General features: G+C 50.4%; 1 protein-coding gene across 6 annotated transcripts in view; it reads right to left on the bottom strand.

The window, feature by feature from the left end:
* Positions 1-14158, bottom strand: part of SNX29 (sorting nexin 29) — a 438387-nt gene that overhangs the window by 151662 nt on the left and 272567 nt on the right. For all 6 annotated transcript variants that reach the window (XM_059693199.1, XM_059693196.1, XM_059693200.1 and 3 more), the window contains one exon: positions 3837-3953. In XM_059693199.1, the coding sequence (XP_059549182.1) occupies positions 3837-3953 (117 nt within the window). The remainder of the gene's footprint in view (positions 1-3836; positions 3954-14158) is intronic.

Raw genomic sequence — 14158 nt, 5'->3', positions numbered from 1 at the left:
CAAATGTGTGGCCAACAGTGTCACCACAGACACTACAGGTGCGTGGTCAGGCTCAACCATCATACCTGCATGTGACCGTGTGCCAGCCTCTGAGAGGAGGGAGTGAACACAGTCCCTGTCTTGGGGAAGCTGTCCTCAGCCCACAGGTCAAAGACAGAAAATTCAACACAACATGGTTACACAGAGTGACAGACGCTGGAGCACCGCAAAGGTCTGCGAAGGCGTTTGTTGTGGGAGTGGATCCCACTGAAAGCCCCATCACAGGACCGCGTGCTACACACAAAAAGTCTCGGGCAATGAAGAAATGAAAGGACCTGTGGTTTCTCCAAGACACTGCAATGAGCAGCAGCTATCATCCTGTCAGAGTGATGTAAGCTTATGGCACTCGAGACAATGGGAAGGGAAGAGGCAGGCGCAGAGAAAGATTCAGGCATGAGGGAGAAACAGAGACAGGCTGCTGCCAACAGGCACACGGGAAGGGAGAGGCAGAGCAGAGATAAAGTCAGAGGGAGGCAGGCTAAGAAAGGAAAGCAGAGGGAAGCAGAGAGAGAGGTAGGTGGCGAGAGAGGAATAGAGAGAGAGAAGCACACCGAGGCAACAGAAGAAACTAAAAGGCCGATAAAACACAGAGAGAAACAGAGCAAGAAGGAGAAGAGAGCACATGGGAGAAACCCAGAACCACCTGGCCTTTGACAGGCAACGTGCGAGAGGCCCCAAGTACCCGGGGTCCAGTGCTGCGAACATGACTGAGACCCAGGCCAGCTGGGGCGTGAGGAGAAGGCCAGCTGGACCCGGACTGGATGTAGCCTGTCACCTCTAGCGGACGGAGGGCAGGCTCACTGCACCCCACAGCCACACAATGTCACCTCCTCTCCTCCACGCCCTGCAGATCCCATACCCAGGCAGGCTCATGAGACAAAGCAGGCTTCTGCGACCTCCTTGCCAGCCGGTGCATGGGGAACTGACATGATACGCAACGTGGCCCTACCTTTCCCCCATGCACACCTTGGAAAGCATCTTAGGAAAGATGCTCCTTGGGGAAATAATTGTGGGAAATGACACATACAATGTATGTGCTATATCTACCCCTTCCGAGAGCCATGAGGCACTCTGGGGGGAAGTCCTACAGCAGAGAAACCTATTCAATACCCTTCAATCCAACATGTTCAATCTTGTTCCATCAGGGATCTGAATCTTTAAAACCACCCAGAGTGTCGTGCCTAGAACAAAATAGACACTAAGTTTTCCTTGAAATTGAGAGAGAGAGAGAGAGAGGGAGAGGAGTAAGCACCATGGTGTTAAAGCATTCTAGTACTACCAGGAAGCTGCAGGCCTTGGGGTAGGTAAGTCATGCCTTGAAATCAACCTGCACCTCAGTTTGCTCAGCTGAAATATCGATCTAATAAATAACAGAGGGTTGTTCTGAGGGGGAGAGGATAAAAATGCATCCAACCCCAAGCACACGGTAAATGGCTAGCAAAGGTGGTTCCCTCCCCACACAAGCATGGGAGGGCAGAGGGGAGAGCAGTGACAGGAGGAACAAACCGACGGCTCATGCTCTGAGTCAGGGCAGCGATGACAGAAGCCTCAGGTCAGACCACACTGGGCCATCTCTTGGCTTAAGTGCAGTGAGCCACTCGAAGGCAGTTGGAAAAGAGACCCACCAAAGAAAACAGGAATCCGCTGCAATAGTACAAAGTGAGACCAAGTTTGCTTCCCCCTTGAGAACAACCTTCGTTTAGTGAACTGTTTCGTCTTCCACTTTCCCTGTGCTGTAACCTTAATTGACCTCTACGTCTTACAGGTTCTATTACCCTGTCTCCATTTATTATGCAAAATAGGAGCTCTTGTCCCAGAGAATTTTCAGGGCTGTAATCAAATCTTGTTAAAAGGTAAAAACAAAACAAAAAAACCCTCCAGCTCTCATTCACATCTTATATGGGGCGAGGGAAGGGGGGGGCGGGGGGGGAGACTCAGAATAATGAGGTGAGAGTTCTAAAAATACTTTCAGAGAAAGAAAAGGAAAAAATTTAACCCTAAATCCCAAACTCCTTAAAATAAGTTCTTTAGCTTAAGTCTATGAGAAGAAACAATGTCCCTATCTTTAAGAAAGATTATTATTTGGTCCATGTGGTCATTTTCTGCTCCATGAAATAAAGTTCTCATTCAACAAACATTTAGTGAGCACCCGCACAGTGCTAGGCGCTGGGGTTTAGAGATGAAAGCAGGGTGGGGCTCTGACCTCATCCCACCATGGAGTTGTTTTATTGGCAGCATCTCAACAAGCTGCCCAAAGAGGCTGCTGCCACGTGACTCCCCAATGATCGAAGAGGAAACTGAGGTTTCCAAATAAAGAGACACAGTTCTGCCCCTGAGGTGCTCAAACACTGTAGGTCTGGGAGGGAGTCTAATCCAGGGTCTGCATGGGCCAGGCCAAGTAGAAACGAAGGGAGGAGAGGCTGAGATTCCCAGTACAAATGCCTCTCACAATTAAAAAGAAGGTAGGCTCCAGATCTGTTATAGAACTTGAAACTTCCTCCTTCCTTTCGCCCCAGCTGTCTGACGGGGGAGATTGAGCAGAGTGGGCCTGAGGGCAAGCTGTGCTCTAACCACTTAGCCGCTGGCCAGGGCTGATATTTGAGGGAATAAAGGAATTACTGGTAATGGAAAAATGACAGTGATATCATAATTATATTTTCGTGTGTGTGTGTGTGTGTGTGTGTGTGTGTGTGTGTGGAGAGGGGGAGAGAGAGACAGAGAGAGATGTCTTTAGATGAAATATCCAGTATTTGATTCAAAATACTACAGAAAAGGGAAGTAGGCATGGGTAGCTTCAAAAAGATTGGCCAGGATTAATAATAATTCAACTTATTATTAATGGGTACGTACAATGGCTACGTAAAATGCGTTATACCAACCTCCTACCTCTGGGCATTTAACATTTGACATAACAAAAAGTTTCTAGATGAAAAACTATTATAAATGTGTTTGAAAGGACAAAATGCTCTCCGCAGCATGGTGCATAATAGCTAAGTACTGGCAACAATCTCAATGTCAGCGGACACGAGACTGGATTAAAAATAATGTGGTATTTCATTCAGCAGAGGACTAAAGAGTCAAGAAAGTGAATGAACCCAATCAGGAGCTCTCAACAAGGGTGACTTTGCCCCCCAGAGGACATGTGGCCATGTCTGGAGACATTTTGGTTGCCATGACGGGGTGGGGTGCTACTGGCCTCTAGTGGGTAGGGATCAGGGATGCAGCTAAACATCCCACAATACACAGGACACCCCTCCCCTCACCCCCTTCAAAAAATTATACAGCCCTAACTATCCAGAGTGGCACAGTTTAAAATCTCTATATTAGGTCTACCACTATATGGTCCTCGGACCATAGTACTGAATTAAAAACAAACAAAAACAAGGGGCAAAGAGATATGTGCAAGTAATACCATGTAGGTAAAAGTTACACAAAACCAGGACTAGTTACTGCTCATGGGAATTTATCTACGTAGGAAAGTATAAAACTATGGAGGAAAGGCTATATGCCAACCTCAGATCATTGACAATGAGGGCAGGGGCATGAAATGCTGCAAAGGGGCTTCAATAGAATTTGTAGCATTTATTTATTTTATCCTACCTAAAAAAGGGAAAGCAAGTGTGGTTAAAGGTTAATGTACAGAAAAGCTGGATGTTGGGCACATGAGTGCTCACTCTTTAGTCTCTTTCCCTTCACGTTGCTAACAATGAACAGACTAAGCAGCGGGGCTGTGGACAGGAAGGGTTGGATGGACAGACAGAGACAGGGCAGCAGCCGAGGCATCCTGAGTCACTCACCGGCCCCCGGAGGTCGATGAGCTCCTGCCTCATCTGGGACACGAGGGCTTCCTTGGCCACCAGGGCCCGGTGCAGGCGCTCGTTGAACTCGATCAGCTCTCCATGCATCTCCGCCACCTGGAACACACAAGACCAGACAGTGAGGCTCCGAGGGCAGAGCCTCCCCAGGACTCTCCCGCCTCCTCTGGGCCCACACCTGTCAGCAAGGCCTCAGGGGTCGTTGGGCTGGAGAGGTAACACTGGTCACCTACGGGCTACACAATCCAACCGTGCACAACACATTTATTTACTTGGTTGATTTTAACACTGTGGTATCGACAGTCCACAACTTATGGTCCGAACACGGCTGTATCAGGTCACTTTTGTACCTTAGGCTTTAATTATTAATGAACACTTTTCTAACCAAAGTTTTCTTTCTAATCTGAGTTATGTCCCACTAGTGGCACAATTAGAATGACTGACCATTTCTGTTCCTCGGGGCCTGGGTTCTGAAAACCATAAAAAAATGTAATGTCAGACATAAGAAGGGATATTAGAAGAAGCTTTTTTAAAAAGGGACTGCTGCCCGACTGGCATGACTCAGTGGTGGAGCGTCGACCTATGAAACAGGAGGTCACGGTTCCATTCCCAGTCACGGCACATGCCAGGTTGCAGATTCAATCCTCAGCAGGGGGCATGCAAGAGGCAGCTGATCAATGATTCTCTGTCATCATTGATGTTTCTATCTCTCTCTCCCTCTCCCTTCCTCTCTGAAATCAATAAAAATGTATTACAAAAGAAGATTGTTAACCCAAGTCTTAATGCCTCAGGAGGGATAAAGGGAGCCCTCCTTTTTTTGGACAGGTTGTTATATATAGGCTAAAAGGCAAAAAAGGACATACATCAGAATATTAACATTCCTCAAGGTGCATTCTTTCTACTCCTCCTTGCTTTTTAGTTCGCTAATAAGGTGCGCTCTTTCATTTATCAGCCAGAATTACCCCTTAGACTCTTAGAAAGAATTAAAACTTTACATGGAACTGAAGGGAGCCACGGTGAAACCAGTGTGAAAAGTGCGAGGCTCTGGCTGTAATCCTGAGGCCGCCACACTTGCTGTGGGAGCCCCAGTCTAGGAAGGGCACCCTCTCTGCCCCTCAGGCGCCCACTCTCAAAGCCCTGTGGAATGCACAGCGCATGTGGCCCAAAAGACACTGCAAGACTGTGTGATGAGCAAGGGGGAATGAACCGCCGAGCCTGCACACAGCCTGCTTCACTGTACAGACCTAAAGTGAATATTCTCCGCCGCCTTCTTCCTTCTGTATAAAAGCAGCTGAACATGATCTGTTTGGGCTTTTCACAAATAAATACAGGACCACTAACAATGCCTGTGTGGTTCTCCACGTGGTAACCACATAACCCTCCGTGAGCTTCCTCGGGCTGAGCATCCAGTTACCTCCCCGTTAGCAGGAAACACGCGACTGGAGATACTAATGCTGAATACCTGCTACTATGCCCCCACAAATTCAAGCTTTAAATAAACGCCACCCTCACTTCCAATGCAAAGCAGGCTTTTGCTTTGTTTTTATTTTGCTCTTCAATGGGAGCCAGCGTGTTAAAACAATTTCCCATAAGTGCATAAAACATCAAAACATCCCAGCCTCCAGTGGTGTTTATGGTGAGCTGTCAAAACCCTGCTTCTCGTTTTCAGCCAGGAACGTGAGTTGACCACGTCAGGGAGGGCTTTCATTCCCCTAGGGAATGGGATGGAATCCGATGGCCGTGCGGACACAACACTGGATGAAATCATTTCCCGCAGCCATTGCCTGCAGTGCTCGTTGTTATTAAGCTCAGCTCTGAGATTCTGAATTTTCAGATCATATATCCCTACATAGAGCCATTGATGTAAACAGCTTTCATCTTACAAAACTGTAGTGAACTTAATTGTCCTCAAATAACGCTTTCCAAATTCTAGAATAACTAGAAATGAATTTGAAACTCAGAGTGAGCCTTGGAAGAGGAATCTGAGATCACAAATAGCTCCTATTGTCACAAAAATAAAGGCAGGCTACACCACCACGGCCAGCTGGAATTTCTACAGGTTCTGAGGGCACTTACAGGTGTCATCTGACCTCATTCCTCATTTTCAACAGCTACAGAGAATCGCAGGGAACAGACAGAGGCAATAGGTGCCCTCCAATTCATTCTCTGCCAAGCAGGCAGAGCGATCTTCCCAAACAAGGTCGGACACCGTCACCTGCTGGTGCCAGATCTCACAGGCCTCTTATGGCCTTAGGACAGCTTCCCACTGTCCGGACGCCATAAGAGGCCTGCAAGATCCAAGATCCAGCACCAGCCTCTCTGACCTGCCCTCTGCCCCCTCCCTCCGTGTCTCACTGACTTTCACTCAGTCTCCTATCGTCCATGACCATGCTGAACGGCAGGTCACCCAGGACACAGAGGAGAAAGGCACACCCAGCGGAGGAAAGGTCGGGTGCCCAGGCTCAGAGGCTGACGGGGGCAGTTGAGAGAGGTGGTTAAGGACTCAGACTCTGGTGCAAGACAAGCCTGTGCTTGGTCACAGCACCATGTGCCTGGGACCAGTCACTCACCTCTGAGCCTGTGCTATTCACCTATAAAACCATCCCGACTCCCTGGGCCACTGTGTGGCAGGAATGAGCTACTAGCAGGCCCAGCGCCATGTTTGGGGCTGGCAAAGGCCCGTGAATGAGAGCTGGTTTGCACGCTGCGTGATCTCAGAAAGGGAAATGGAGGACAGCAGGGCTCCCAGGGCCAGAGGGACAGGGCTATATGTGCTGCACCAAGGAGCTGGGGCAGCTGTGGAGACTCACTGTCCCCAAAGTGCAAATGCCACCAACAGGACTGGGAGCCATATGCCAGGTGTTGCTCTTGGTGCTGGGGAAGGAAGTCAAGGGTTCACATCCTGAAAGTCAAATTAGGTAAAGCTCAGGGAGAGAGGGAGACTTGGAAGGAAGATGGGGGTCGGGAAGGCCACCCCCGAGGAAACCTTGTGCAGCCACTTCTCCAGTCGGCCTTGGCACATGCCAGGCAGCCTCCCCGGCCGCTCTGCACCTTCACTCACTGCGGGCACTCACCGTGCTCTGCACCACCGACGCTCAGGGCCATTCTGAGAGTTTGCCATATTTCTTCTACTCTCTGCACTTTTATTCCCTTAAAAATTAATCTGAAAGCAGTTAGGAGGAGGTGCCATTTGGCAACACTAATGGCAGTGACAAATCAAAAGCAAATGCCAAGCGGAGGTACACTAATCTCCACTGATGCAGCTTCAAACACTGACCAGTGTGGGCCAAAGGGCTAAGCATGGAGCCCTGATTCTCCGAACGGCCCAAGGAGCCCACCTGGCTGGCAGAAGGCGTGCTCCGGAGTTGTGCTTGGAAAATGCACACCCCATAAGTAATACGGTGTAAATGCTTACCACTCACCACTTGGGTTTCATGCTTTAGGTTGGTGAGAAGATGCTAAGAAAAATTTAAGAAGTTTAAGACACAGGGGTGTTTGGCAACATCTATCAAACTTTTAAAATCCCTCATCTGTGACTTGGCAAGTCCCTGCTGGGCAGTTATCCTGCCCCTGTATTTTATACATATGCTCAGAGCAGGAGCTTAGTTCCAAATGCTGGAACCTACCCGAATGCCCAGCCACTGGGAAGGGATGAAATAGATCAGGCTCAGCTCCCCTTGCCTGAGGTCTGGCCCAGGCAGACATCACTAGCCGACCGCAGCACTCATTCCTCAGGAAGACGCCCAGGCAGCCCCCATGTGCTGGCTCACACCACAACACCCATTTGGTGTCCCTGGCATACGGGATGGAGGGAAAGCATCACCAAGACGGTGGCATCTGAGTTGGGCTTAGGAAGATGAGGCCTTTGGAGCTTCAGCGACTGAGCAATCATTCCAGCTGGAGCATCAGGGAAGACTATCTCCAAAAATCATGTGGCTGTGAAAATCCCCGAATTATCATAATTACCTGCCAAATCATGAAAGGATTATAAATTTTAAAAAGAATGCCTCTGGTATTTCCTTTCATGTAGGATGGTCTATCTAATCGCATCCCAGCAAACCACGCATGGCCCTCCTTCGGCTCCCTAATTAGACACTTCCAGATCAATTAGATCAAGACATTCCCACTCCCCAATTTTAAGAGCAACCCAAGCTCTTCCTGGTCATGTACCCAACTCTCCCAGAATGTTCACTTAGATGCCTCAAAATCAACCCCCTTTGACAGACGCACAGCTGGTTTAGGCCCATTTACCCGGCTGTGGGAGGGACCTGGAACCTCCTCCTGGGATGACGACACTGCATCTGCCTCGGTGAAGATGAGACCTCACCAGTGCCCATGTGCTTTCACACACAGTGGAGCACCAATCACATGCCAGGCCTTTTCCAGGCATCACATCCGGCAGCTCATGTGACCCCTGGGACCCTCCTGCAAGGTGGGCCTGCCTTCCTAAGGATGAGGCCAGAGGCTCAGAGTCAGGAAGTGGCAGGACGGGGATGGTCCTGTCTGTGCTCTTCAAACTCCATCTCGGGGTGAGGTAGAAAGGCATTCCTTCAGGGGTTCAGGAGGAAAGTAGAGCAGTGTGGCCCAGGATGCCCTGAGCAAGCTGATCACCAGCCACTTGGAGTGCTTCTGAGAAATGCAGGTTCCTGGGCCCACTCCCAGAAACTCTGGCTCAGAGGCCCAGTGATGTGATGCTGCATCAGCTTCGGGACCCGCTGGTGAAGACCCAGGGGAAGGACTTCACACACTTAGGTCGGAACTGCACGGGGCCATTCCCAGTTTTAGAAGCCAGTTTTTCAGTTCTTCATTTGTAAAACAGGGATGTCACAGAAGCTCTTCTATTGGTCAGTTCTTAACTACCGAGTTCTCACTGAGCTGCATAAGCCACCAGCCAGCGGGCACTGCGCAGGCCTGCCCGCCAGCAGCACTGATGGCTGAGCCACGTGCGGCCTTCCTCTCGCACAGCCCAGCAGTCAGAGCTCAGAGCTGCCCACGGGGCCCGGGAACTGGCTGGGATGCACGCTGTTGGCTCCGGTCTGGGACAAGCACTGACCGTGACCTGAAGCATTTCGAAACACCATAAGCAATTTCATGAAGCTGTGAAATCCAGGAAGTCCATACTTTTTCTAGATTTTTTTAAGTATTTTACAAAAGTATTAGTCTGTAATGAATTGTAATTTTTTTAAAATTTAGTTCTTCACCAGATAGTTTGAGATGCAACTATACACAATACATATGCTATTTCTGAAATAATGTTTTGCATTAATTATTAGAAGTTATGACAAACAATGATGAAAAAAGAAAGCCAGAATATGACCATTTTGGATAAAATTTAAGAGAATTGAAAAATAAGATAGAACCAATGCTCTCAACATCTGCTGTTCTTTTAGATGCACATTGTTTCCTTGTAGAGTGTCACTTAGGCTTGAAGACTAAGGAAATTAAAAATGATCACTGAAATAGTGCAGGTCCAGACCTAGCTAGGGACACAGGTTAGAGAAGTCCTGAAAATTACAGCTGCCATCACTCTCTTTGGCCCTGGCTTGCTGAGCCCTTCCAATAGTTGCCTGATCATGCCCATTTCCCAGAGGATGGAGGTGAGGTAACAAACTGCTCTAATTTACACAGCTCACAAGTGGCAGCTGAAATTCAAACTCTAGTTTCCATGGCTCCAAAGCCCATGTCTTTATATCATGTGACACATGAGGATATTGTCCTCTATTGCAGAGGTTTGCCATGAGGAACAAAGCAGTAATAGAGTTTGGGTAGCTACCCAGTGCTTGCCACAGACGATGATCCCTAAATAATCCTAACGAGCACTCCTGGGGTTGGGCAACATTCGAGGTGCTTTAAACATCAGCACACAAAGCAACCTGGAGGTAGAGCTGTATGCCCATTTTACAGATGACGAAAGCAAGGCTCCGAAAGGTAAAGCGATTGTCCCAAGTCAGTAGCCTGCAGTAGGCGTCAGTCTGCCCCGGGAGCTTGCAGCCCTGTACCTCACGGCGTTGGGGCCCCTCCAGTTTCTTTGCTCCTGCAGTCAGTCTGCCTTTTGCTTGGATTAAGCTGCATGTGGGACTGACCCGGTGGATGCTCAGGCGCGTCCTGCTGAGGCAGGAGCCCTGTTATCTCAGAACTGATCCTCCTCAGCATCACCTGGTAGAGCCGCCAAGTGACACTCATGAGAAGCCTGGGAGGCAGACACATCCTGAAGTGCCACCGAGACGGTGCTGTGCGGGCTCATTACAGAGCTGCCGAGCTGAGTGGGTGCTTGTACGGAAGCCCCAGCGGTAAGTTCCCATGCAAAAGAGACGCCCTTAATCGCCTCTGTGACAAGCCCCTCTATGCTCAGAGCTCCGAGCCTGAGAGAAGAGCCACTTAAAAACACGGGGCTGGATTACGCTTTCATGGGAAGAAAGGAACACCCTGAGCTAACAACAGCTCAATTAATAATGGGGCGCCTCTGAGAAACAGATGTTGGGGAACTGTTACAGCTCAGACACGGGCTGGTCCTCGTTCCTCCTGACAGGTGACCTGTCAGAGAATCCGTGAGGCGAGGGTGGAGAGAGGCCGCGCACCATGCAGGCAGCAGCGGCTCCCAGCCCAGACAACACCTCTCCTTCCTGCCTTCCCTTCCCACCAATGGCCCTGAAGGAGCAAAGGCAGAGTATGCGGAAATGTCAATAATAAAACCCCAGCCCACACCTTCCTGGAGGTTGTTTGAGACAAATGAGCAATGAGAGGAGACAAAAGCCAAGCCAGGCGGGAGCCACAAGCCTGCTGAAGGAGCATCATGCTGAGCACAGGAGGCGCTGAGTGCTGTGAGGTTCTCTAAGCCCCTCAGCACAGAGACCGCCCAGCACAGCGTCTAAGGCGCAGACTCAGGGCCGGAAGAGCTGGGGTCAAGCCCCGCTTCCCCTTCCTGGCTGTGACTGGACAAGCTGCTTTTACCTCTCTGGGCCTCATGAAATGAGGGCTATGAGAGTGAATTGCACAGGGCTTTGGGAGGTTTAGGTGAGCTCATACATAGGAGTGCTTAGCTTAGAGCCTGCATGCATCAGGCACTCCGTAGCTGCTAGCCATTGCCACGCCATGAAAAAGGCACCACGAAAACATCTGGAATCCACGGCCTTCACCTCTCTCAGATCTGCTCCCTCTTCCCCATCCCTGCCACACAGCCTTGGTTCCAAAGCGCCCCTACTCCCACAGCCCGCCCCTGCATCTGCTGCCCCTCTGTCCTCCACCCAACCCCAGGCTGATGCTCAAACAGGCCCCCTAAAACCCAAACCAAATCATGTCCCTTCTCTGCTTAAAACCTTCCACTATTTTGACAAATAAAATGAGATGATATCTGTAATCTGCTTCCATAATGGAGGTGGGGTAACAGAGGGTCAAGCATGAAGTAGGACTGGCCTTGAATGGGACTGTGTAATGGGTACACTGCGTGCAGTACATTAAAATGTCTCCTTAATCCAGAGTCTAAGAATAACCTTCAATGGCTTCCCACTAATTCCCTTGGCATGGCACACAAGCAATGGCAGGAGGGGCGAGTGGGAAGGGCAGTGAGGAAATATTCAAGGGAAATATTAACACTGGTCACGATTATGTCCTCACCTGCACCTGCACCTCCCTCCGAGTCACACCTCTTAAAATCCTCTTCACCTCCAAAGCTCCAATCTCAGTTTGTGTCACTCCCCAACCGCCTTGGTCCATTCGTCCATCTTCTCCATAAATGATTCCTCAATGGTAGTAACAGCAGTTACCATTTTCTGCGCACTTACTCTATGTCGAGTACTTTCACGGCCACAAATAAAGGCTCTTCCGCACAAGGAAGAGAAAGGTGCTCTGTCTGGGTGGCCACGGGCCCAGGGGTCCTGGCCCAGTGAGTGGAGCTTGGCCCCTAGAGCCACAACCCTGTGTGGTATACAACCCACACCTGCGTCCTTACACACTGCTGGGCGCTACTGTTGTCCCATTTTACAGGGGAGGGAATAGGTCCAAAGGGGCTAGGACACTTGCCCACAGTCGCACAGAGATGATTACAGCAGGTGGCAGCAGACACACCCTCTTTTGGTTACTCAGAGCTCCCACAGGAGCTCTGTGTTCCCGGCCGACAACGCTGTCCCGGCAGCTCACCGCCCTGGCTTGAGCACAGGTCTCACAGACTCCACTTTTCTCATGTGGGATGGCTGCCAAAGCCAGTGACAAACCCAGACACTTCTGGGGCTAATTACTTCTGCTGGATCAATGCAGGTGGGGGATGGAGGGTACGAGGGCAAAGATTCTCTTCTGTTAACACAGCAGACAAGGTGGTTTACCTGGCATCACACAATGGCTGTAATTATACTCCATTACAAGGACAAAGCACTGCCTGGCTAGGCTTGTGAAAATGGGTCAAGAATTACTTTAAAAGGCTCTGCTGGCCTCTCCTTTCTGAAGCACTGTGGTTACAGGCTTGTTCACAGAAATGACTATCGACCTCCAGGATCCCACGTTGGCCTTCTGCCTCCCCAGCACAGAAGCCTTCTCCAGCCTGCTGGGCAGGCAGCTGAGGAGGACGGGGAGGAGGGGGAGAGAAGACAGGAGGGAGGAAGGCAGGGGAGGGGGGCCTCATCATTAAGAACATTTACTGAGCACATACTCTGTGCTGGCCCCAGGTCTACGCATTGTCCCTACATTAGCTCATGCCCAAGCAACCTTATAAGGCCTGTCCACAGCGTCTTCTTTCCCTTAGAAACCCATCTTCAGTATCTGAACATTCCCAGATCCATTCATTCAACAAATTCCTACTGAGCAACTGCCATCTCCTGGGCCCTGTTTAAGCACTGTGGACGTACTGGCAAACTAAAGAGAAAGAATCCCTACCCTGGTGGTTTCCATGTTCCAGCTATCAACCCCATTAGCAGAAGAGGGACTGGGTCCTTGCACAGGTTTAGTCCTGTTCAAGACTGATAAACAGAGCGCTTGGGACCTGAACCCTGAGCCATGCTCACGCCTACCACGCGTCCTCTCTCGGTTCCGGGGCCATTACTTTACACAGCCCCTCCTATCTATGGCACTTGCACCTCCACACACTTCTTCATTCACCCAGGGGCCAGGCACTGCCCTGGGCTGGGCATTCGTGGTGACGCTCAGGAAGCGCCCTGTCTCTGGGGATCAGACGGTGACAGTTCCCACGCAGGGTGCCAGTGGCACAGGAGCACAGAGGCCAGGGGAGGGCTCCAGGAGTGACTGGGAGCTGACGTGCAGGTGGGAGGAGGTGAGCCAGCAGGAGACAGGAGAGCAAGTTCAAACCCAGGCCCGCCGCTTCCAAACCCGCACTCCTCTGCTCTGTCTCCTCATCTACAAAGTGGGAATCCGTCGTATGGAGCAGGCAGGCTGGGGGGAAAACCGCATGGGGACCAGTGCTGACCGCGGAGCCCCTGGCTGGCACACAGTGGGGCTCACCCTGGGGCAGCTGCTGCTTACTCCTGGTAACTGGCTGCTGCACAAGGAAGTGTTATAATATCACACTCATGCCCCAATTCCATCTTCTCCAGAAAATATTTCACCCTGAAGTGTTGCTTTTATATTTATTGTGTCGTGTGCTGGAGAGCACAGAATCTCATATAAAGATGTAAATTCTGAAGTTATGTGGCCCTCTGTCATATTCTAATGTCTTCCAGAAATCGGGGGAGGCCAAGTGTGCATTTTTAATCACATTTCCTCAGAAGGAATACATAGAGACCTCCTGAATATTTTAAACACAGCTCAATAAATTATGCCCACATTTCAAAAGAAAGACAGTAGTGAAAAACATTAAATTTTATGAGCATCAAAAAATGTTTTTCTGCCACAGAGTCCGTTTCTCATACCAAAAAGCATCGCTTAAAGAGACCTCTTCAGTAAGCACCGCCTTGCTCCCCAGACGCACATGGTCCTACTCATCCGAGGAGGGGTGTGGACACAAACACCTGCTCAGAAGGAAGGCAGTGCTCAGTGCGAGCGGTGGTGTGGGGCTCGGTGTGAGCAGTGGTGTGGGGCGTGGGGCGTGGTGCGAGCGGTGGGGTGTGGTGTGGAAGATGCACGAGGGTCAGTGTGGGGCAGTGTGGGGCATGGTGTGGAGGACGTATGGGGAACAGTGTGGGGTGTGGTGTAAGGATGCACGAGGGGCAGTGTGGGGCGTGGTGTGGAGGATGAAGGGGGGGCAGTGTGGGGCGTGGTGTGGAGGATGAAGGGGGGCAGTGTGGGGCGTGGTGTGGAGGATGAAGGGGGGCAGTGTGGGACGTGGTGTGGAGGATGAAGGGGGGGCAGTGTGGGGCGTG

Source organism: Myotis daubentonii, chromosome 4 (genome assembly GCF_963259705.1).
Source record: "Myotis daubentonii chromosome 4, mMyoDau2.1, whole genome shotgun sequence".
NCBI classification, from domain to species: Eukaryota; Metazoa; Chordata; class Mammalia; order Chiroptera; family Vespertilionidae; genus Myotis; species Myotis daubentonii.
Note: the sequence above shows the minus strand (reverse complement) of the source record. Positions and strands in the feature narration are given on the sequence as shown.